The sequence below is a fragment of the Ips typographus genome, linkage group LG5 (genome assembly GCF_016097725.1).
Source record: "Ips typographus isolate SLU linkage group LG5, UJ_Ityp_2.0, whole genome shotgun sequence".
Classification (NCBI taxonomy): Eukaryota; Metazoa; Arthropoda; class Insecta; order Coleoptera; family Curculionidae; genus Ips; species Ips typographus.
The window spans coordinates 6,871,720-6,898,422 of NC_138426.1; the positions used below are offsets into that span (position 1 = coordinate 6,871,720).

General features: G+C 35.1%; 2 protein-coding genes across 2 annotated transcripts in view; one reads left to right on the top strand and one right to left on the bottom strand.

Annotated features, from left to right (window-relative positions):
• lobo (coiled-coil domain-containing protein lost boys) overlaps window positions 1–26,703 on the top strand; it is a 68,849-nt gene that overhangs the window by 15,180 nt on the left and 26,966 nt on the right. The window lies entirely within an intron of this gene.
• On the bottom strand, window positions 15,616–16,825 carry LOC145729523 (uncharacterized). The gene has a single exon (XM_081980316.1). The coding sequence runs from the start codon at window positions 16,685–16,687 to the stop codon at window positions 16,001–16,003; it is 687 nt and encodes a 228-aa protein (XP_081836442.1). The 5' UTR covers window positions 16,688–16,825; the 3' UTR covers window positions 15,616–16,000.

Genomic DNA, 26,703 nt, shown 5'->3' on the forward strand with positions numbered 1-26,703 from the left:
ACAAAACTCACGAACAACACAAATATGCATTTAGTGAACGATATTCAAATTTTAAATTCAAAATAGATACAACAACAATGACAACTAGGAAATTAGTCGTTTTCTTTCGGATCTAAACGCGATATGATCCAAAGGTCACGTGGCGTGTGTATAATTTTGTAATCATAGGGTCAGGTGATTTTTAGAAAAAATGAAGTGGTTCCCTCCGGCGGCGGATTCTAACGAAATAGCTTTTGATCAAATGTCAAATTTTGTGTCTTCATGGCCTCCTATTTAAGATGGAGATCTAGATCTATAACAATGAATAAAAAAATACAGGAAGGAGCAATAGCAATCAAAGAGGGGGACAGTAAGGCGGCCGTAAACTGTCAGAAATCAGTGACGATAATCAATCTGCTGTTGCCCACTTTTCACAAATCCACTCGTCAATAATAATTCAACTAATTTAAGTTTGCAAAAATTAATCCTTAACGGACCGAAAAGCAAAACAAACAAAAACTACAAATCTTTGGGGTTTTTAGTTAACTTCACATACCACTAAATATAAACAAAACTGTCTTACGACTAACTTCGGAAGTTTCATTCAATTGCGCAGTAGATGAATGTGGGGGGCAATGATGGCGATTCTTTTTGCTCGAAGATTTATAATGCTTTCTATGGAACAGACCTATATATTCACAAAAGTAAATGCAAGGTTTAATAATTTTGCAATTAACTCCTGTTCTAAGATTTCAAGAAGAAATGGACACTAAACGGCTCAGGTAACCCAGTAAATATTACCGCTATTTTCGTTTTTAGGATTCTAATAATGAACAGTGGTCAGTTTTGATTTGTGACATTTTGACACCTGAATTTTCCCAGTCAAATTACGACCTAACTACCTGGCCAATGGCAATAAATCTACAGTTGACAAGGATGGACAATGCTTGGGCCAAAAGATTGATCATCACATTCATGTGACTGAGCTAACCATTTAGACTGAGCTGTCACGTGTTACGTGTTTTATATAAGTGTTTCCTGTGTCTTTTTAGGGCCGGGACGAGATTTTCGTGATGGATGCCGGTAATTTGGGATCCCCGAAGGGGTACACTTCCCGCGTTAAGGAAGTGAAAATTAAGGGGAAAAATTAGCGGTAATTAATTTGAAAAACGCCATCGCGGAAACGAGAAAGGTCTCCGCAGTGGCGAAACAACACCGACAAAAAGATCCTTCCTTTGTCCCGTTTGGGTGGCGGCTCCTAAACAAAATACGACCGCCGACGTTTCGGAACCGAACTTGGGTTTTTGTTACGTTATTCAGTATCGAGTTTCCCGAAAACGGCTTTTGTTCCCGCGGTCCCGCAGTCACGCCAAGCCCAGCTACCCGGTACGCGGGCAATTATTACGAGACTCGGGGGCGAAGAAGGGGGGGGGGAGGGAGCCCCGAGGGTCGACCGGGGCCGTTTTCTCGTTAATTATAAAAGTGACGGGGAGCTCCGAATGTCGAGAGGGTGGTGGAGGGAGAGAGGGGCCCCGTACGATCCGCGGCCGCGTGTTTCACAATTATTATAACGTGCATCCTCGAGGGTGCAGATGGTCGATCCAACTTCCAATAAAGTGTGGGTCTTCGATAAAGTCGCGAATGAGAACCGCGGGTTCAGTGGCAGCTCGTCATTTCACTACTTCATTTAAATGATTCAAATAATATGTTGTTATGTACAGGGTGATTGCATACTGACAGCATAGTTTAAATTAGCAAAGTTGCAGTAATTTTGCTGAATCAGAAATTGATCTTAAAATTGACATCATAATTTTATTCCACTATACTGTGAAGAACACAACAAGGGTACAGAAAAACACTTATTACCGCACTAGTACTGTAAAATCGTTCATTGAAAACATCAAAGATGAATAAATTTGAAACGTACTTTTACTTTACTTATGCCTGTTTCCCCGACACTTCCAAGTCGAAGTACAACTTAAGCTAAGCTGAGGTTTGAATGTGACAGATCAGGTGCAAAATAACTTAGTCTAAACTTAAATTATCGATACAGCGCATGCGCAGTTTACGTCTAATTCTAATGTGCTGTGCACTCACGTGCTACGGTGCCTACCAATGAAATGAAATTAAGTCAAAACTCAAATAGTATATTATTAACCAAGGTTTAGACAGAAGCTTTTAATGACCGTATGTCATAAGGTTAATAAAATCTGTCTAAACGCCAATAATATAGCGTTTTTTTCCACTATTAACAATATTTTTGATGGTCCTTTTATTGAAAATTTAAAAATTTAAGATAACAACAAAACAACAACATGAAGAGACAACCCACCGCCCTCTATACAAGAAAGCCTAAAATGTCACTTTTAATGGCGGCGTTAGCGGTTTTGGTTCTATACACAAACGTATGCAGATGCAATAAGAAATTTATTATTTTTTTTTAATTGTTTCGTGTAATTGATTGCAAGTTGTGAGTGAAAAACCAAATAAATGTTCATTTCTGATCCAAATATGTATAGATAGAGCTTTTTTATACACAATCGAGTCCAGCCTAAACAAATTGGTTAGAACATTTGTCCTGGAAAGTACAACAAACTAGTTTAAACACTGTTCAATGTAAGAAAATCTGTAAATCCTTGAAACTAAGTAAGCAAAACTGGTAAATGGTTCGTATGTTATTACCAAGAACATTCATTCAAAGTTATTTTTGTTGCTCTCACAATGAAAGATGCTTTAAAATGTAACTCAAATACCTGTGCATGTAACAAGTACCTAGTACTTTTTGATTTTAAACCGTAAAAATTCATCGAATCCTCAAAAAACTCAATTTCCACAATACAAACTGTCACCACTCTTCCCGCCATATTGGAATTTTTGACAAGCACCTTCTAGGCTTTCTAGTATAGTTAGGCGGTAGACAACCTAATTTATCTGTCAAGTCAAGTATATTTCATATGTCAGATGTCTTAATGGACATTGACATTATTATTTACCTAGGTCAATAATATTTCCTTCTTTGTCGGTGTATTGTGCCAGATTAGAACTAGAGATTAGACTCTATTTTTGACCTAGGTCAACAATGATCATTAAGGTAGAGAAAACTAATTTCTCAACTTACTAATCGGTCAATAATGGTATGTTTATTATGTTAGTAGTGAAAAAACAATATTTTTCATCGGTGTTGCTAATAGGTGCGTTTGTTCTCTATTTTCCTACAATATTGTGGTTCACATCTAACTTGAATGTTACGATTGATATTTTAATTTTTTATTAATAATTTAGTATTAGAAAACATAAAAAACTACCAAGAAGAATTAATTAATAAAAAAGACGAATTTTGGCAGAAGTATTAACCTAAGTTTTAAGCTGTAGTAACAGAGACCATCTTGTTTTATTAGAGTAAGTTAAAATGAGACAGACATTGTAAATACTAACGGTATATCCCCTCTAATGTATTTGCGTATTTCTGAGCTGACATTTGACATTAGTCATGAAAAGAGAATGCCTCCGAGTTCACAAGTTTCTTTGGTCACGTGATGGTCAACTTTGGAGAATCGGACTGTAGTTGAGGACATATAGTCTACTAGTACTAAACATCTAATATCAATCTAAATTAAAATTTACCGTACTTTTAATAACAAATTTAAAGTTTTAATCCTTGAAAAGTCAGGCACAAAGCGGTGTCAAAATTTGAACTGGCAGAAGCACAGTTGGAAAGGACAGTCAGGGACAAAATCACCTATAATGCCCATTTGGAGTATGAAAATAACTGTTTTGAGCTTATTTTTGAAATTCTCATTAAATTCGCTATCCAATGGCATAAAAAAGATTACAAAATTTGGTACAGTCAGGGAGAAAAGTGGTGTAAAAGTTTGAACTGCCAGAAACACAGTTTGAAAGAACAGTCAGGGACAAATAGCCTGTAAAACCCACTTGAAGGGGAAAAATAACTGTTTTGAGCACATTTTTGGAATCCTCATTAAATTTACTATCCAATAATATGAAACAACACTACAAAATTTGGTACAGTCAGGCAGAAAGGCGGTGTCAAAATTGGAACTGCCAGAAACACAGTTGGAAAGGACAGTCAGGGACAAATTTACCTGTAAAATCCACTTGGAGTGAAAAAATTACTGTTTTAATCACATTTTTGGAATCCTCATTAAATTCTCTATCCAATAGCCTATAAAAATACTACAAAATTAGGTACAGTCAGGGAGCAAAGCGGTGTCAAAGTTTGAATTGCCAGAAACACAGTTGGAAAGGACAGTCAGAGACAAATAGCCTGTAAAATCCACTTGGAGTGAAAAACTTACTATTTTAAGCACATTTTTGGAATCCTCATTAAATTCTCTATCCAATAGCCTATAAAAATACTACAAAATTAGGTACAGTCAGGGAGAAAAGCGGTGTCAAAATTTGAATTGCCAGAAACACAGTTGGAAAGGACAGTCAGAGACAAATAGCCTGTAAAATCCAATTGAAGTGAAAAAATTACTATTTTAAGCACATTTTTGGAATCCTCATTAAATTCTCTATCCAATAGCCTATAAAAATACTACAAAATTAGGTACAGTCAGGGAGAAAAGCGGTGTCAAAATTTGAACTGGCAGAAGCACAGTTGGAAAGGACAGTCAGGGACAAAAACACCTATAATGCCCATTTGGAGTATGAAAATTACTGTTTTGAGCTCATTTTTGAAATCCTCATTAAATTCGCTATTCAATGGCATAAAAAAGATTACAAAATTTGGTACAGTCAGGGAGAAAAGTGGTGTCAAAGTTTGAACTGCCAGAAACACAGTTTGAAAGAACAGTCAGGGACAAATAGCCTGTAAAACCCACTTGAAGTGGAAAAATAACTGTTTTGAGCACATTTTTGGAATCCTCATTAAATTTACTATCCAATAATATGAAACAACACTACAAAATTTGGTACAGTCAGGCAGAAAGGCGGTGTGAAAAATTTGAATTGCCAGAATCACAGTTGGAAAGGACAGTCAGAGACAAATAGCCTGTAAAATTCACTTGGAGTGAAAAAATTACTGTTTTAAGCACATTTTTGGAATCCTCATTAAATTCTCTATCCAATAGCCTATAAAAATACTACAAAATTAGGTACAGTCAGGGAGAAAAGCGGTGTCAAAGTTTGAACTGCCAGAAACACAGTTTGAAAGGACTTTTTGAAAAAATTACTTGCGAAAAACAAAAACTAAATTGTAATTATGACACTTTGTATCTTTGACATCATTCACGTTTGAACTAAGGTAAGTTGGATTAGATCCTCATATTTAAACATCAAGAATTTGTGGTAACATTTTTTTTAGGGACACCCTGTAGAATCATGTTGAAATCAACCAAAATAGACTATATCATAGATTTTGTATCAGTAACGTAGCCCTCCAGATTTCTCTATCTGTAATAAAATTGGCATTAATCAGATACTTTGATAGTTCTTGGGTAGAGTGTTTGACAGTTTGAAAGAAATTTGATATTTTACAGTTTTAAAGACGTTGTGTTTTGGCCACTCTGTGTAATATGCACAGTAAGGCCACATATGCAAAATTTGCGTAAAGTATTTGTGATTGGTGTCTGACAGTTAGTCAAGTGACAGTCTCAGTACAATTAGTATAGTTTGTGATTGGTCAAAAAAGCAGCCTTAAGCTTGGTGCTTTTTTTTGACCAATCACAAACTAGCCACTGTATGGAGATTTATGCATTTGAGTTACAAGCTCTACCAATTACTTAGATATTTTATAACAAAACTCAGATTTTTTTATGGACGGAGACCAAAACGAATCAAAATTTGCGGATGAGCATATCGATGCCGTATCCAATTTCGGCAAAAGGTCAAAGAAGTCGGCATGACCAAAAGGGAAATCCATTTGCGATCTGGCAATAAGGACTTTGGAAGATGCCCTTAGGGTCAATCGTGGGCTATTGAACCCGCGATCTCTCTCCAAAGCAGGTTGTTATCCCTAAATTATCCCGTTGCGTTCGGCAGCCCCTCCGGGATTCTATTAGTTGAAATTGGGCCGCTGTTCGTCGGCTCGAATGCCCCTTTGTCTAAATACCTTGCCTAATGATTCGAATTACCTCGATGATGGCGTTTCATTAAGAAGTGTGTATATTTGGCGTTCCCTGTAACTATAATCTTTAATACTTTTGACGTGTTCGGGAGCATCGTAAAGCCTCGAAGCATGACTTGGTTTCCTCGGAATAATGATCTTTTTTGACGGTGCATTCCTGTCGTGCATTGGCGACCAATTTGGCGACTGCTCCGCGCCGGCTGCTTAATCAACGGGGATGAGCCCCGACCGCCAAACGGAAGAAAAAGGGACCCGTATGGTGTTGGCTACCTGATGTTCGCGTATTCCGTTACTCTCAGGGGCGTATCAATCATTATTTACAATGTACCAACTTGGAAAACGTCAATTTAGTCCAGAAAGTCTTGCAATGCAGCCAACTAAGATGTGGGCACAACTTGACAGTTTGTCACATGTGTTTCCTATCCACCTAACTTAAGGTCGCAGCGCCATTTGAACTAAAATCAAACAAAACATTATAAACGGGAATGTAAAATTTTTGCAAAATTAAATTTATGGAAATTTTTCCGGAAAAATTGGGAAATCTGTAAATTAAAAATTAATATTTTTTTCCTACTCGGCTGCGGTAAAGTGCACTATTTTGCACTCATTTGAGTGCGGGAAGGAGTACTTTTCCACACTAGTGCACTAAAGTAACTTTTCCGCATAGAGCGAATATCTAACCGGAAATAGTATATTCTATATTAAGAGCGGAAAGTAGTTATTTGCCTCTTGCACATGAAAATTGCAGCTTGAGGCGAAGCCGAACGCTGCAATCATCTAAAAGCGGCAAAAGTACTTTCGGCTCGAAATATAGACGATATTTTTTCGACGACTGCTGTGGGGTGGAGTAGAAGGACAATTCACATCATTTTCGTAGCTCGAACTTATTGTCACCGATAAATCACTTTGACGGAATGACTTTATTTCAAACAGGTATGTCAAGCGTTGTTATGAAAACGCCGAAAAAGTTGGTGGGTAGATTGTTAGTAGGAAGCGAAAACGCTTTAGGACAGAAAATGATTCACTTTCTGTACACGTGCGGCAAATAACCACTTTCTGCTTTGAAATGGAAGCGTACATGAGGTACTTTCAAAGTCAGTAGTCGAAAAATAGGGTTTTTCTGTCAAAACACTCTAAATCCGGACACTGATGTAATTTTTATTATTAAATTTAAATGTCTTAAGTTATTTCATTAGAATGCATGACAAGTTTGACAATAACAATGAAAAATTTGACACTGGTAATGACAAGTTTGACATTTTCTCTTTCCAATAATGGACATTTTCCGACTCGAAATATACTGGTTTTACATCACTGATTATAAATAGCATGTCACTTCATATTTACGAAACCAGTGTCAAATTCAACAAAGGAAGAAATGACAGCTGGAATGCCCAAAAACGTTTTCAAAACTGATCACCAAAGGGAGTATCTTAAAAAGCCAATAATGACCAAGTCATTCTGTCCCAAAACACTTTTGCAACTCTGCACACCTTTCGGGTGATGTCATCCTTATTTTGTTTGATTTTTGGTATACAGGGTAATTCAAATTCGACCCTCACCGGATCTCGGAAATTATAAGAGATACGAGAAAGTTTAAATTGGGGCAAAGTTGCGCAATGTAAAGCTCAACCCAATGCCGTTTTAAAAATTTCGATTTTCTGAGTACTCCTGAAGATATCTGAAAAAAACTGAAAATTTGATTTTTTGTTTTTATCTATTTCTAATCTTATTTGAAGAGATATTCCAAAACTAAAAGCACCTTTTGATTGCCACTTTTTCCCAGCTATTCGATGATGGATTCAAATTTGCCACACGACGTTTCGTTTTTTGGCAGCCATCATCAACTTTCTTTTTTCTTATGGGCGCCATATTGGATTTTTAGCCCACCAAATAGTACGTTTTATTCTGATTTTAGTGATGTATAATAACTTATGATTTGCTTCATAAATAACAACATAATTCAATAAAAACTAATTTTACCTTAGTTATCTTTGAGTTAATGAGACGTTTTATGAAGATTACTTGGTAGTACTTGTCACACGCAATTGACCTGAACATACTTAGTCACAAAGATGTACACGTGACTTAAACCGGTTTATTCACTCGAAGAACTTAGGCCACTCGCTACGCTCTGGTTGTTCTTTTCGTGAATAAAAAATGGTTTAAGTCACTTGCTGTATAAATAACTATTAAATCACTCTGAATGACATTCGCCTATTTACAGATGTAAACAAATAAACATCAATGTTACATCTACGGGGCGCGGTGCAAATTTAATAGAACTGTAATTTTAGTTTTTTTTTAATATAAGAAGTCGAAATTTAATAAAATACTGTATAAAACACGTGACTTAAACCGGTTTATTCACTCGAACAAATATAAATGAATAAAAAATGGTTTAAGTCACTTGCTGTATAAATAACTATAAACTTGCACAACATTATAAAAAATTGAAATTTGGCAAAAAAAGAAGTTCCTAAAATGATTATCTTTCTCATGGAAACATAAATGAGCCTTTTAAGTTAGAGATAATGCTAACAAATCTCTTTTTCTGATTAACCTAAATAGTTCAGCAATGCTTGTATAATAATAACATTTTCTGCGGGGGTTTCTTTTCTAGATACATTTTTAACTATGATTGACTTGCTCTAATGATCGTCCGAATTATCGTGTTTGACAAGTACTGTCAAATAATGACATTTTGTAGAACGTCCCATTAACTCAAAGCCAATAACTAAAGTAAAAATAGTTTTTATTGAATTATTTTGTCATTTATCAAGCAAATCAAAAGTTATTATACATCACTAAAATCAGAATAAAACGTACTATTTGGTGGGCTAAAAATCCAATATGGCGCCCATAAGAAAAAAGAAAGTTGATGACAAAAAACGAAACGTCGTGTGGCAAATTTGAATCCATCATCGAATAGCTAGGAAAAAGTGGCAATGAAAAGATGCTTTTAGTTTTCGGATATCCCTTCAAATAAGGTTAGAAATAAATTTAAAAAAAAATCAAATTTTCCGTTTTTTTCGGATATCTTCGGAAGTACTCGGAAAATCCAAATTTTTAAAACGGCATTTGGTTGAGCTTTACATTGCGCAATTTTGCCTCAATTTAAACTTTCTCGTATCTCTTATGGTTTCTGAGATCCCAATGGTGAGGGTCGAATTTGAATTACCCTGTATAGTATGCTGTTTCTTGAGCAGTTTTCTGCCATATTTACCATTTGACAGAAGGATTTTAAGTACATTTTTAAGTCAAACGAATTTCATTCCACTGTGCTTAATTTTTCCGAGTATTTTACGGTGAACAATTTTGGTTGAATCCTTCGAGGACAAAAAGGGCAAACCAATTCCTTCTTAAGGTTTCCCAGCGCGTCTATTGATCCCACGTGGACAAAAAAACATTTAGGACTAGGGTTAACGGTCCTTTTTTAGATAAAAGACGCGAGATGCGGTGTATTAGGTTTTCGGTTGGGAATAGCGGCTTAATCCGCGTATAGAACGTTCGAATTCAATCCTTTAAGGGCACGGTACTGATATACTGAACTACGAACTACCAGAGTTTTGTTCAATGTTTCTTCCTTTAATTAGAGTACCTACCAGCTAAAATAATTTGTAAAGGTCTCCCATGGGAAAATCCCACTCGCGAAATAGAAGAACAACGCCACGACCCTTCGTTTTTTGTCCTCGTCTGAGGGATTTTTTTCTACAGCCCTGCTCGGGCTTCGCGTTTTGACGCCAGCTTTTGTCCTCCTAGATACAGGTTTCTATATGCTTAGATTGCACCATTGTGTCCGCTAGAGCAAATAATAGAATCTATAACAAACCCCTTTGCGAATGGTCCCAAGAGAATCCGCGTTTAAGTGTTACATGTACCTACCTTAATTTCTAATTAACTTATCGGGTTATCTGTCGTAAAAAACAGAGAATTTGACCGCTGTCCGGCTGAACGACCACATTTACGTCCGCTTAAGTTTAAACTTCCGTTTTGTTTCTTTGAAGTATCCCACCGTGGATTGAAGCAGGTTTTCGACCCGCGACTACTTTACTTTTACTTTTTTGCGTGTGTGGCCGTTTCCGCTTTAAATTTCAAATTTTCCCTTTAGCGACCTTTTGTATAAATATTTTCCGCTTGCGAGCGCGTCACACACGTTAGCGGAAAAAAAAATGGGGCTTTGTCGCTATCGTGTACGCTCGCACGGCGCTGTATATCCCGCATAAAAGGCGCTAATGGCGGAAATTCGTAACGCAAGATGCGTTTGACTGGATATGGGCGCGTTTACAGCCCCCTATTTCATTGGGGGGCCACCCCCCCCTGGTTTAGTTGGCGCTCCGAAACGACCGGACGCCTGTACGGGGGTTTCCACGCGATCGCGGCACATTTGAATCTTTGAAGTCGCTGAAGTGGATCAATCGATATCAGGGACGTACTGCTAAATGAAGCAGAAGATTTGGAAATTCTATAAGCAAGTCCACATGTGCAGTATTATTATGTTTGTCAAACTCAAAAATGTCAAGTCAATCCTGTTTACATCGGACATCCATGGCATGGACGTCACCGTCTCAATTGGATAGAGCATTTCAATCCTGTTACTCTAATCGTTAATCCGCGTCTTTTATATCGAGGATTTTATGACGGTTTACATGATCGGATTGAATAAGCGGATTCAATTTGCTCGATATAAACGTAGTCATTGTTTGAAAGTAATTAGGACAGTTGTAAAAGTTTTGTGAGGCTCTAGAGATCTCAAGCAAGTTTTGGTCGGTTTTACAAGGTTTTGGCAAGTTCTAGAGGCTTATGGCAATTTCAATAATAAATAGCAATTGTTGAAGCTTCTGGCAACTATTGTGAGGTTCTAGAGGCTTTTGATTTAACTTTAGGGAAGTTCTAGAAGCTTATGGCAATTCTCTAAAATTGATTGAAAGTTTAGGACAGTTGTAGAGGTTTCTAGCAATTTTCAAAAACTGCTAGAAGGTTTAGCACAGCTCTAGAGACTTCTGGCAACTTTCTAAAATTGTTTGAAGGTTTTAGGATAGTTGTAGAGGCTTCTGGCAACTTTTGGGAAGTTCTAGAGGCTTTCGACAACTTCAGGGAAGTTCTAGAAGCTTATGGCAATTCTCTAAAATTGATTGAGAGTTTAAGACAGTTGTAGGGGTTTCTAGCAATTTTCAAAACCTGCTAGAAGGTTTAGCACAGTTCTAGAGACCTCTGGCAACTCTCTAAAATTGTTTGAAAGTTTTAGGATGGTTGTAGAGGCTTCTGGCAACTTTTGGGAGGTTTTAGAAGGTTGTAGCAATTTTCAAAAATTGCTTGAAGGTTCAGGACAGTTCTAGAGGCATTTGGCAACTTTCTAAAATTGTTTGAAAGTTTTAGGATAGTTGTAGAGTCTTCAGGCAACTTTTGGAAGGTTCTAGAAGCTTTTGACAACTTCAAGGAAGTTCTAGAAGTTTATGGCAATTCTATAAAATTGATTGAAAGTTTAGGACAGTTGTAGAGGTTTCTGGCAATTTTCAAAAACTTCTAGAAGGTTTAGGACAGTTCTAGAGACTTCTGGCAACTCTCTAAAATTGTTTGAAAGTTTTAGGATAGTTGTAGAGGCTTCAGGCAACTTTTGGGAAGTTCTAGAGGCTTTCGACAACTTCAGGAAAGTTCTAGAAGCTTATGGCAATTCTCTAAAATTGATTGAGAGTTTAAGACAGTTTTAGGAGTTTCTAGCAATTTTCAAAACCTGCTAAAAGGGGTAGCACAGTTCTAGAGACTTCTGGCAACTTTCTAAAATTGTTTGAAGGTTTTAGGATAGTTGTAGAGGCTTCTGGCAACTTTTGGAAAGCTGTAGAGGCTTTCGACAACTTCAAGGAAGTTCTAGAAGCTTATGGCAATTCTTTAAAATTGATTGAAAAGTTAGGACAGTTGTAAGGGTTTCTGGCAATTTTCAAAAACTGCTAGAAGGTTTAGGACAGTTCTTGAGACTTTTGGCAAATTTCTAAAATTGTTTGAAAGTTTTAAGATAGTTGTATTGGTTTAAGGCAACTTTTGGGAGGTTCTAGAAGCTTGTAGCAATTTTCAAAAATTGCTTCGAGGTTCTAGAAGCTTGTAGCAATTTTGAAAAATTGTTTGAAAGTTTAGGACAGTTCTAGAGACTTCTGGCAATTCTCTAAAATTGATTGAAAGTTTAGGACAGTTGTAAGGGTTTCTGGCAATTTTCAAAAACTGCTAGAAGGTTTAGGACAGTTCTAGAGACTTCTGGCAATTCTCTAAAATTGTTTGAAAGTTTTAGGATAGTCGTAGAGGCTTCTGGCAACTTTTGGGAGGTTCTAGATGCTTGTAGCAATTTTAAAAAACTGCTTGAAAGTTTAGAACAGTTCTAGAGATATCTGGCAATTTTCTAAAATTTAAAACAAAATAAGGATGGCATCACATCAGCTTGTTGAAATGTAAAACTAAACAAAACCTTTAAAATACTACTAAAAGTCTTCCAAAAATTGCTATAACTTTCTACATATTTATATTTAGTAGTAAGACAAGTCAATGTCGTGAAAATGGACTTGATAGGCCATTTTAAAGCTTATTAACGGATTTTCAAACCTGGAAACTTGAGTTATAAGTTTTCAAGTCAATTTTTACAGTTAAAAAGCTAAATTATTAATTTGTAAACCAATTATCAACACAAAAATGGGCAAACCAATGAAAAAAACTTGCAAACTGAATTGATAGTCTAATTTGAAGCTTGGTAAGTCAATGTTCAGGGTTTGGAAGTCAAATTGAACAGTCAAAGACAATTTTCAAGTTGCATGGCTTTAAATCAGTGGCTTAAAAATTGACATGATAATCTAATTTGAGCTTGGTCAGTGGATTTTGGAAGTCATTTTTTAAGATGTCTACATACTTATAGTGTCATAGAACTTGCAAGATTTTTTTTACATTGCTAGCAGCCAAACATTTTTGAAAGAAGGGTAACTGGTCGATTTTTAATAAAAACTGAAAAAATTCTGTCAGCGGATAAATGTTTTGAGATGATTGAGCTGGCTAATTGCCCAAAAGCAGATTAACTGATCGATTGCAAAAGCCAGCACGTGTCTAAAAATGAAGAATAGGAAACGTGTTGAAATAAATGTTTAGCTTATTACTCAAACGTTTCAAGAGAACAACAAGTAGATTTATTTATTAGACGAAAAGTACCTACTTTCCCTTGGCTAATTTATTAAAAAGGGCCGACTTTAAAAATTTTATTGCAACAGGTAGAAGACCGTTTTTCTCCGTCATACGCCCACGAACCCATTCCGTACTCAGCATTTAACGCAATTATTCTATTCCGCCGTTACATCCGGCATATTTTCTGTGATATTGACCTACCTCAATGAAAGTTCGTTTGTAGGTCGATGGAATATAATACGGCGATATATCTTCCTACGTCGCAAATTTATCGATTGACATGAGACTCAGTCATCATTTGCCAGATCCGGAATAAAACGAGTTTCCCATTCTTGCAAAACTCTTTGTCTATAATACATAAAAATCAGTGGGTCGGCCCTGTCAAGTATACCAGCTAAAGTCCAGATGACGACACCCAGTACGCAAAAACCGTCGAACGTTCAAAAAGGTACAATTCCACCCTTTTGGCCGCGTCCCTTTTTCGATTTTGGCCGCTGTGTGCATCTACTAGATAACACGCATCATTTCGGCTAAACGAAATCTGGCCCTGTCCCTTTAGGCTTATCATGACCTTAATCGGTTAGAGGCTCATTGGTCGACGATTATCAATGGCTTCCTGATTTAATGCATAGACCACTACTGCATATGTTGTTTTTGGATAATTGAATGACTTGACAGTTTAAGGCACAAGATAAAATCGATATTTTTACTCGTTTAGGTGCTTTTTCATCGAAATGCTCACAAATTAGCCAGTTAAACCTGACAACACCGCGTATTGAGTTTGAAACTAAATTTACACGTGGTTGATTTGGGTAAATCTCAGTACAGTGGGTATAGTTTGTAATTGGTCAAGAAAAAGCAGTAAGCTGAAAGCTGCTTGTTTTGACCAATCACAAACTATCCACTATTCTGAAATTTACGCAAATATGGTCAGTATAGTGAATAGCTTGTGATTGGTCAAAAAAAGCAGCCAGCTGAAAGCTGCTTTTATGACCAATCATAAACTATGAACAGTGCTGATTTACCTAATTTCTGCACACGTGGACTTGAATTGAAACCTTCACCTGCAGTATAATATTCTAACAATAGCAATTCGGTGATACACATTTTTGACCTGGAAAATTGTTCTAATATCCATATTTCTGTAAAATAAGGGTAAATGGTAAATCAACTTTAAATTTGGCTTAGAATTTCCAACTTTAGGCTTGTTATAGTATTTGTTTGTTTTGCACTTTGGCTTTCTTTTTGAAATTATACAGTGGGTCTAAGATGAGGAGGTCCACTATTGCGATCTTGGAAACGGTTAGAGATACAGTTTTGGTTAAATGGGAGAAAAGTTGCGTAATCATAAAGGCATTTAGAAAACGTTTGTTTGGTTTTTGAGATATTTTGAAAAAGTTAATTTTCTGATTTCTGACATTTTATTTTTTTGCGACGTTAATATTGGACTTAGACCAAAACTAATGACACTTCTCCACAGCAACTTTTAAATCTCTTTAAAATGACAGTATCAGTTTTTCATTCCGACGTTTCGTCTTGACCGAATCATCATCAACCTCAACCTTTTTTAAATGCGGTCATTGTTTCCTGAAAGCCCTGTTTATTCCGAATTTAATGATATGTCCTATTACGGATCTGAAAATAATTTTTTATTGTTTTTTAATTAAAAATTGCTTAGGTTAATAAATTGTTCAGGTTATTTAATGGTTGAAATTAATTTGAAACTTAAAAATAAAACAAAAAAACAGTTTCTCCAATCCCAAAAATAAAAGAAGTAAAAATAAATAAAATTTAAGTTTCATGCATTATTGAATTCGAAATAAAAAAGGGCTTTCAGTGGGGAAGTGTCATTAAATTTGGTCTAGTTTCAATATTAACGTCACAAAAAAAAGAAAATGTTAAATCAAAGAATTAACTTTTTTTCAAAATATCACAAAAACCAAAACAAATTTCGACGTTTTCCAAATAAAAAAAAAATATATTAAGGTCATCATTACGCAACTTTTCTCCCATTTAACCAAATCTGTATCTCTAAACGTTTTCAAGATCCCCATAGTGGCCCTCCTTATCTAGGACACACTGTATACATGTCAAATTAAGAAGTTTGGTTTGGTTTGACGTCCCTGTAAATCGAACCTGTTTAAGATTTTTTTGAATACATACTCGTATACTTACCTAGAATGTTTCTTAAAAACGTAAATAATCAACTATATCTAGATTGTGCATTTTTCTTTAACGCAAAAAATAAAACAACTGAATTTATTATATGATTTTATTTTGATACAAAAATACTGTTAATACCCGGTACAAAACAACAAATTCTTGCCAAGTCAAAGCTTGTTGACTTGCCAAAAAAAAACAATACAACTTACTTAACATTAGTACACCCTGTAGTGGTTACCACAAAATCTTGACTTAGATAGAACTGCAGTGTTGTCATTTAAACGTAGATTAGTCTAACGATAATAAACAATCAATCATTACGTAATATGGCACATTATAAATTTATGTTAAATAAAATATATGGCAACAATGCTACATGGATACATAAAAATTTATTTACAGCTATATCACAAAATATTTGTTGTTACTCTCTATAGGGTGATTGAATAAAGCGATAAAATTCAACTAAAGTTTCCTTCAGTAACATCACAACGCCTTTATTCGATCACCCTGTACATGGTAAAAGCAGTATTTTACCTCAAAACGGTTTAATCGTAGCTTTGGTTTACATTTTGGTTTATTTATTATTTGCAAAAAATTTAAAAAAATCACTTACTTCTTCACTTTACTATTGGATTGACTACGTTGTTCAAACGCGTTTTGTAAATTTTTCATCAACGTTTGCACGGTTTTTACCTGGACTGTAGTAACAGCGGGATTACTACACTCTTCCAGCCACCTCAAGAACTGGTTGCCATGTTCCATAGCTTCCATGGGGTCCACAATCTCCACGTTTCCGGTTTCAATTTGGTTGAGATGGTTCTGGATGACAGGCAAAGTGTCCAACACTGAACCATGATTTTGGACATTTTTTGGTTTTTCGGTTTGATGATCATTTTCTGTGATTGTTTCTCGTTCCCTGGTCAGTTCTTGCTGAATAATTACCTGTGGATAGCTATGGCAGGCTTGTTGATGCAGATTTTCTTGGTACTGGTATATTTGGTCGGGTTTTTCCACAGCTGAGGCATATGTGATGGGCCTATACGCTAGATTGAATCGTTTTGGTACATTTTTAACCTCCCCATGGTTTGAATTTTCCTCGGTAGGGCACAGCATCCTGACTTGGTTACGGATTTTGTCTTGATTTTTGCACCAGCCCCTTAACGTGGACTCTGGTACTCCAAGAGATCTAGCCACTGAGGCTTTGGTCTCGCCATTGACACTAACCCTAGTAATGGCCTTTAGCTTTTCTATAGCATTGAGCGATCTGGTAGGTCGTTTAAAGGTGCTAGACGACATTGTTAACACTGTAAACACTGGCACGTGCGATTACCACCAATCAAATGAACGCAACAGTTGCAAAAGCGGACTCAACTCAATTGTATAACAACTCAAAGAAAAGTGCGGAAAGATTGGCAAGACGCGGTTCTATTGACCGTCGTACGGTACCACCCCCCACCCTGGGCTAGGTGGTACATAGCGCCCCTAGCGTGGTACTTTAAGTCACGTGCTAGACGCCTTGAACACCTGAATAGCGGTTCTCCCACACTTTTATGGCCATCTAGGTACAATTTTTATTGACAGCAACAAGTGTGCGTTGGCTAAATTCTTCTTGAGTGTTTTCCAAATGCCATTTTAGTTTTTTTCGGAAAGTTAACATATCAAAAGTCCTGGCTTGTAGCCATTAAGCGTGAGAAGAGAGTAGATTTTGAACTCTTTGGTTTTTTGTTTATACCTAGGAAACTATAGGTGTTTTGCTGCCGTGATCACTCTATACGAAAATCAGAAATGCAACGCCATTTCAGTCAGTATTTTCGAAATCGGGGAGTTACGGCATTGAAACTTGCTGTGTAACCAGTAAATTGACCTTAAAATTCAGAGCAGTATTGTGTTTTTCTATAAACAAACCTTACGTTACTGAAACTGTGATTATTACCAACAAAAGCTAAAGAATGTCAGTTGAAATGTCCCAAACCCAATTTCCGTTAGTATTTTTGAAATCTGCGAATTACGGCTCTGAAATTTGCTGTGTTGCCAGTAAATTGACAATAAAATCCAGGGAGGTACTGTTCTCGCGGAGTGAGTTTACCCGTTCGTCACGAAGGCTACGTCATTTATAATCATATGAATCAAATCAAGTTTTCGTCAACAAACCTGTTGTGTTCATATTATAGAAAAAGGCGTGTCTAAAGCTTCGTCACGTTTAAAATTTTGCGTGTATTGTCAGTCAGAAAGTAGAGATCTTTGGATGCAAATTTGCACTAAAACACCTTATACCAAAGCAAATCAAAAATATCTTGACCGAAATAACATTTTTTATTTATGAGAAGTCTCCGTTTGGATCATAGAATTCCGTCTAAATTTGAAACCTAATTTATTTACCGAAATTCGCAGAGATGTATCACCAATATGTAGTATTTCTTTAACTTTAAGCTCTTGATTTAGGTTAGGTTAGGTTACATGTTTCTCTAAAATAAATACAACAAATTAAAAATTGAATAAGACATTCTGTGTGCTGCTGTAGTATCTCATATCTCATTTTCAGGTTGCAATCCACTTATTTTATTTTAAACCCGCTGGAAAACATTTTAGACGCTTATTTTATTTTTTCTATGACTTTATTATTAATATGTTTGAAGAAATTTTTATGAAAAATCTATAATGCAACCGAAAAATCTCAGTCTCTGGAAACAATGAAATGTTAATAGATGTTTCTTACAAAAGTAGATATATTTTACTATTATTAACATACTATCGTTGTACAGGGTGCATTTCGGTGGTTTTACGGGGTACAGAGAAAACGGTAATAGATAGAAAAAAAGTAGCATACAGGTTCTGATATCTTTTTCCGAGCTGAGATGACTGGCGAAGAGTGGGCTGCGCAAACTTCTTTTGTTTCAAAGATACGGGGGGTTTTTGAAAAATGGTCATTTTGGAACCTCCTCTGTATTTCATTTGCTATTAAAGTTATCAAAAAAGGAAAAACGGTTTCCGGTAGAAATTTTGACGTAGAATCCAATGGCGTAGTCAGTTTTTTTCTATTACGTTTAGTTTCTGACATATGACAGTAAGTTATATTTTTTTAAATGGAACACCCTATATATTTTTATGTCATTTAATTCTGTTGATTTTTACTTTTTCAACGGTGTATTAAAACATATAAGTTTGTAAATGTTAATCTTGGTAATTAGAAAAAAGGCGTTTCTTTAACAAAAACGGGCTAAATAATAAAAATACCCACAGTCGAAACAAAATCTGGCTATGTTCATATTAATGTCGTTTATAAACAGTTTTTTTAACTTCTACCTTAAAAATAGTAGAAAATAGAAATGGCCACTTTTCTTATTAAAGCGACGGTAGAACTGTTTGTAATTTAGATTTTTTTTAATTATAGGATTTATTAAAAATATTGAATTTTCTGATATGTTAGTTTATATGATTTCCGATTGTTTTTGTTTCGTATTTTAGATATTGGCATTTTTTTAACTTAGCAAACGACTTTTTTTTTAAATAAAAGGATTAACCTTTACAAACTTATATATTGTAATACACTGTTGAAAAGGTAAAAATGAACAGAATTAAATGACGTACAAATATATAGGGTGTTCCATTTAAAAAATTGTAACTTACTGCCATATGCCAAAAACTAAACGTAATAGAAAAAAACCGGCTACGTCATTGGATTCTACGTGAAAAGTTGTACCAGATACCGTTTTTATTTTTTTAATAACTTTTATAGCAAAAGAAATACAGAGGAGGTTGAAAAATTATCATTTTTCAAAAACCCCCCGTATCTTTGAAACAAAAGAAGTTTGCGCAGCCCACTCTTCGCCAGTCATCTCAGCTCGGAAAATGAGATCGGAACACGTATGCTACTTTTTTTCTATCTATTACCGTTTTCTCTGTACCCCGTACAACCATCGAAAATGCAGCACCCTTTACAGGGTGATTGATTTAATTTTGACCACCCCCTTAACTTCCTTAAATTTGATTTTAGCAAAAAACGTTAAATACAAAACTAGTAGACATTTAGATCTACTTTATTCTTAGATAAATAGTTATTATACAGGGTGTCCTAAATTTGAGTAACGAAACAAACTTATGTTTTTTTAAATACAATGATCAACTTTTTAATCGAAATTTGAATTCTACGTCAAATTCTAGGCCTAACTGATGTAAAATGTCTATATCGTTGTATAACTGTTTCCGCAGCAGCGTCCTTGATTGATTGAATTCTGGACACCCCCTTAACTTCCTTATTTTTGATTTTAGTAAAAAAACTTGTTGTATCAATTTAGATGTAGATATTTAATTCTACTTTATTCTTAGATAAGCAGTTATTATAAGGGTGGGTCTAATTGATGTAAAATGTCTGTTTCCGCAGCAGCGTCCTTGATTGTTTGAATTTTAACCACCCCCTTAACTTCCGTATTTTTGATTTTAGTAAAAAAACTAGTTGTAGCAACAGTTATAGATATTTGGGTCTACTTTTACTCTTAGATACACAGTTATTATACAGGCTGCCCCAAATTTGAGTAACTAAATTAACTCTTAATCACATAGTCGAGGAAACATTGTTAAAGTAACAGATGCTGCGGAAACAGTTGAATATCGATACAGAAATTTTACATCAATTCCTAAAATTTGACGTAGAATGCAAATATCGGATAAAAAGTTGGTCATTGTGTTTAAAAAAACATAAGTTTGGTTCGTTACTAAAATTTAGGACACCCTGTATAATAACTGTTTATCTAAGAATAAAGTAGACCTAAATATCTACTAGTTTTGTATTTAACGTTTTTTGCTAAAATCAAAATTATGGAAGTTAAGGGGGTGGTCAAAATTCAATCAATCACCCTGTACACATCATATAATGTATTTCGAACATCCATTTTAATGCTTTCAGATAAATCAGTGGTCTTGGCCCGTCGATAACATCTCGATTTACGTTTTCTAGGTGAGGAAATCATAAGATTACTTGCTTGCTTTTTCCGAATCGAATAAACAGTTTTGCGGGAAATTTTCAAAGCAGTTGCAACCTTCTAGTATCAAAAAAAATACATCAGTAAGAATATGTAAGGTCTTAAAATTTCTTATTTTCTTCCTGAACAGATGATAAAGCTTCTAAAAGTCCTCCATTAGTTTTTTCCAATTCAAAATATTCACAAAGGTTAAGAATTAACTGCTGGGCTGGTCTGTAGAGAATTTTTCCAGACATTTTCTAAAAAAATACTGTAATAGTAAGTAATTCCGAATTTAGGAAAAACCAAAGGGCTAAATAAAAACCATAATAGACACTCCCACTTTTTTTTCAAAACAGGTTAGTAATTATGCCAATTTTGGTTAGATCGTGACAGCCGACAGAAAAAAAAAAATATTAATAATAACATTATGAAAGTACTTACAGAATGTTAAAAGCGTAGAAACAATAGCTCTTAAAAGAACTGTGGTGGTGTGGTAAATAGAAAACTTTATAAATGATTAACAACACAAAGAAACGGAAAAGAATTAATAGTAAACAAATCAAATAAATTTCGATGGTTTTCAAACTGACAATGACTGAAATAGAAGCGCTAATCAGTAAATGTTTTTTTTTTGGAAGACATTCATTTAGATATTTACCCTTTCTGAAAGTGAACAATAGACAAGGATGAAGTCAATAATGCATGTCTACTTCTAAATCACAGGGGGATGACGCACGGGTAAACTCAGTCCGCGAGAACAGTATGCCATTTTTTCCGTAAACAACTCTAACTCAACTCAAACTGTGATGAATCCTATTGAAAATGAATTCAAGTCAGAAATATAATGAAATATATTTTTTTTTTTGTATCACCGGAAAGAGCTTAAAATGTATTTTTCAACGATGTATTGAACGATACCATTGACACTTCCTAACTTAAAAAGTAGGTCTTGAAAACCATAACATTGGATTTGCATAAAACGTATGGCAACGTTGTAAGTGACAGTTTACGAAACAGTGGATTTGACAGGTGGTCACAAGATGTTAATCAGAATTCCTGATATAGTGGTCACGTGACTAATTGTTGAATGACGCTCATTTTGGCTCAATGAAATGCTTCATCTTTGCTCAGAGTCAGAAGTGCATTTCACGGCCGCTAAACAGTACGTGAAATGAGTACTTCACGTCCGTTTGAACAAAAAAAATATATTAAGGTCATCATTACGCAACTTTTCTCCCATTTAACCAAATCTGTATCTTTAAACGTTTTCAAGATCCCCATAGTGGCCCTCCTTATCTAGGACACACTGTATACATGTCAAATTAAGTAGTTTTGTTTGGTTTGACGTCCCTGTAAATCGAACCTGTTTAAGATTTTTTTTGAATACATACTCATATACTTACCTAGGATTTTTCTTAAAAACGTAAATAATCAACTATAACTAGATTGTGCATTTTTGTTTAACGCAAAAAATAAAACAACTGAATTTATTATACGATTTTATTTTGATACAAAAATACTGTTAATACCCGGTACAAAACAACAAATTCTTGCCAAGTCAAAGCTTGTTGACTTAGCCAAAAAAAAAAACAATACAACAATTTACTTAACATTAGTACACCCTGTAGTGGTTACCACAAAATCTTGACTTAGATAGAACTGCAGTGTTGTCATTTAAACGTAGATTAGTCTAACGATAATAAACAATCAATCATTACGTAATATGGCACATTATAAATTTATGTTAAATAAAATATATGGCAACAATGCTACATGGATACATAAAAATTTATTTACAGCTATATCACAAAATATTTGTTGTTACTCTCTATAGGGTGATTGAATAAAGCGATAAAATTCAACTAAAGTTTCCTTCAGTAACACAACAACGCCTTTATTCGATCACCCTGTACATGGTAAAAGCAGTATTTTACCTCAAAACGGTTTAATCGTAGCTTTGGTTTACATTTTGGTTTATTTATTATTTGCAAACAATTTAAAAAAATCATTTACTTCTTCACTTTACTATTGGATTGACTACGTTGTTCAAACGCGTTTTGTAAATTTTTCATCAAAGTTTGCACGGTTTTTACCTGGAATGTAGTAACAGCGGGATTACTACACTCTTCCAGCCACCTCAAGAACTGGTTGCCATGTTCCATAGCTTCCATGGGGTCCACAATCTCCACGTCTTCGGTTTCAATTTGGTTCAGATGGTTCTGGATGACAGGCAAATTGTCCAACACTGAACCATGATTTTGGACATTTTTTGGTTTTTCTGTTTGATGATCGTTTTCTGTGATTGTTTCTCGTTCCCTGGTCAGTTCTTGCTGAATAATTACCTGTGGATAGCTATGGCAGGCTTGTTGATGCAGATTTTCTTGGTACTGGTATATTTGGTCGGGTTTTTCCACAGCTGAGGCATATGTGATAGGCCTATACGCTAGATTGAATCGTTTTGGTACATTTTTAACCTCCCCATGGTTTGAATTTTCCTCGGTAGGGCACAGCATCCTGACTTGGTTACGGATTTTGTCTTGATTTTTGCACCAGCCCCTTAACGTCGACTCTGGTACTCCAAGAGATCTAGCCACTGAGGCTTTGGTCTCACCATTGACACTAACCCTTGTAATGGCCTTTAACTTTTCCATAACATTGAGCGATCTGGTAGGTCGTTTAAAGGTGCTGGACGACATTGCTAACACTGTTTGTAAACTCTGGCACGTGCGATTACCACCAATCAAATGAACGCAACACTTGCAAAAGCGGACTCAACTCAATTGTATAACAACTCAAAGAAAAGTGCGGAAAGATTTGCGAGACGCGGTTTGTCGTCACCGTCGTACGGTACCACCTCCCACCCTGGGCTAGGTGGTACATAGCGTCTAGACGCGTGCTAGACGCCTTGAACACCTGAATAGGGGTTCTCCCACACTTTTATGACCATCTAGGTACAATTTTTACTGACAGTAACAAGTGTGCGTTGGCTAAATTCTTCCTGACTGTTTTCCAAATGCCATTTTAGTTTTTTTCGGAAAGTTAACATATCAAAAGCCCACGCTTGTAGCCCTTAAGCCTGAGAAGAGAGCAGATTTTGAACTTTGTGCTTTTTTATTTATACCTAGGAAACTATAGGTGTTTTGCTGCCGTGATCACTCTATACGAAAGTCAGAAATGCAATGCCATTTCAGTCAGTATTTTCGAAATCTGGGAGTTACGGCATTGAAACTGGCTGTGTAACCAGTAAATTGACCTTAAAATTCAGAGTAGTATTGTGTTTTTTCCATAAACAAACCTTACTTTACTGAAACTGTGATTATTACCAAGAAAAGCTAAAGAATGTCAGTTGAAATGTCCCAAACCCAATTTCCGTTAGTATTTTTGAAATCTGCGAATTACGGCCCTGAAATTTGCTATGTTGCCAGTAAATTGACAATAAAATCCAGGGAGGTATACCATTTTTTCCGTAACCAACTCTAACTCAACTCAAACTGATGAATCCTATTGAAAATGAATTAAAGTCAGAAATACAGGCTGGCCCAGTTTTAAGTGTCAATAATTCACCACTCGATAGCCAATCAAAAAATAAGTTGACTTGCATTATGTCATTTTTCTGAAAAACGTTTCCTAAGAAACCTACAGTCCTTCAAATTTCAATTTAAAAAATCGTTTTATAGTGTAAAAGTTCAAAACGTTCAAACCTTGTGAGAATCCAAATTTGTACCGAATAGTCTAAAAACTTGCTATTTACTACTAGGAATAGTCTAATAATTTGTTTTCTCAAACTGCCATCATGGTCGAATGTCTGAAACTGGATTTCAAGAACTAAAAACAGTCCGGAAATCAAGACAAAGATTGTATTGTGCATGAAACTCATTTTTTACTTTTAGATTATCTTTAGAAATTTGAAATTTCTTTAGAAGTTGACTTTTAAAGCTAGAACTGACTTTACTAGGACTAAAGAGAGTCCAAAAGTCTATTTTCAGGACTTCAATTGGTGTACAACTCAATTTTCTGGACTGGAACAAGTCTAGAAGTAAATTAAATTTTCGAACTATTTCATTTCTAAAAATTAGTTCTCAAGACTAATATCGTAGCATTTGATACCAAAATTTTTTACTTTGATTACTGAAGAAACTTGACTTTTGGAAATATTCTCTCTATTTAACTCGATTTTTCAGTCTTAAAAAGCACTAAAAACAGTGAATTTTTTAGAGATGCTACAACTTATTGCAATTATGATGAGTGTCGAAGTCAATTTAATACTGAAGAAGCTTGAAATAACATTTTCAAGACTGTGGACAGTGTACAAATTGGCTTTTAGACCTGATAAGTCAAAAATTTTGTAAAGATAGTCTTGAAGCTCGATTTGAGGCACTGAAAACAGCCTTAAAGCACAAAAAACAATCTAGATTTTTAATAAAAACTCAATTTTTTAGCACTGAGGTGTCTAGAAGTCGATTGAATAGTGACAAAGCTTGGAATGCCATTTTAAGTCTATGAAGAATGTGAAAATTGTTTTTTAAATTTGCTGTGTCAATAAATTGGTAAAGATAGTCTTGAAACTCGATTTTCCAACCTGAAAGCAGTTTTGAAACACTAAAAATAGTCCAGAATTCTAAGAAAATTAAAAGCAAAGTAAAAAGCAAGAAAAGTTAGTTTTCAAGAGTCATTAGATTCAAGACTTTCAAGATTCTCTATCTAAGACTATTTTCAAAACTAAAATATTGAAATTTGTCTTAAAATAATGATAACTTACTTCAAATGCAAATTTTAAGCTTCTGCTGTTACTTTTCATTAGTTCACAGTCACTTTTTGGTGTTCAAGTCAATTTTTAAGGTTTAAATGGTATGAATTTGTAGTCAAAAATTCTAGAAAAAGTAGTTTTTATGTCTACAAGTACAAATCAATTTTTAATATTAAAGTCTCTCAATTTGCATGAAAACTGGTTACAAACACAATTTTTAAGCTTCTGAAATAATTTTTTATCGTTTCTCAGTCAATTTTCAAAACTAAAGTCTTTCAGTTTGTCTGGAAACTATGAAAACTAGCTAAAATTAAATTTTTTAAGCTTCTCAAGTGAATTTTCTCTTTCCAAGACAATTTTTAAGTTGGGTTGGGTTAGTTTTGGGTCTTTGAAAGTAATAACTGAATTATATCGTAAAGGAAGTTTCAAATCAGAATTTTATAAGGGATAATTTCTTTTTCATCGTAAACAATGAAATAAAAAAAAACACGTAATTTTTGAAAAATATCTAGAGACGTAGAAGGCAAAAACATTAAAACCATCTTCCTGTATCTAGGCTACAGGAGAATTTTCGCAAACGTCATTCATAATGAGTATCAATTTCATAATGAGTGTTCCAAATTTGATTAAAATTGCTCCAACGGTTTGACAGTTATGACAAAAAAATTATTTTTTCGACGACTGACTTTGAAAGTACCTCATGTACGCTTCCATTTCAAAGCAGAAAGTGGTCATTCGCCGCACGTGCGCAGAAAGTGAATCATTTTCTGCTCTAGAGCGTTTTCGCTTTCTACTAACAATCTAGTCACCAACTTTTTTCGGCGTTTCCATAACAACGCTTGACATACCTGTTTGAAATAACCACATTCCGTCAAAGTGATTTATCGGTGACAATGAGTTCGAGCGACGAAAATGATGTGAGTTGTCCTTCTAATCCACCCCACAGCAGTCGTCGAAAAAATATCGTCTATATTTCGAGCCAAAAGTACTTTTGCCGCTTTTACATGATTGCAGCGTTCGGCTTCGCCTCAAGCTGCAAATTTCATGTGCAAGCGGCAAATATATACTTTCCGCTCTTAATATAGAATATACTATTTTAAACAGAAATTTGAAGGACTGTATTTTCCTTAGAATACATTTTTCAGAAAAATGATATAATGCCTGTCAACGTATTTTTTTAATTGGCTATGGATTGGTGAATTATTGACATTTAAAACTGGCCCACCCTGTATAATGAAACATTATTTTTTTTTGCATCAAAGGAAAGAGCTTAAAAGTTATTTTTCAACGATGTATTGGACGATACCATTGACACTTGAAAATTTTCCTAACAGAAAACCATAACATTGGATTTGCATAAAACGTATGACAACGTTGTAAGTGACAGTGTACGAAAGAGTGGATTTGACAGGTGGTCACCAGATGTTAATCAGAATTCCTGATATAGTGGTCACGTGACTAATTGTTGAATGACGCTCATTTTGGCTCAATGAAATGCTTCATCTTTGCACAGAGTCAAGAGCATTGATTTGCAATAGTGACATATGCGAGGACATATGTATGTGTTTTGCTGCCGTGACCACTCTATACAAAAGTCAGAAATG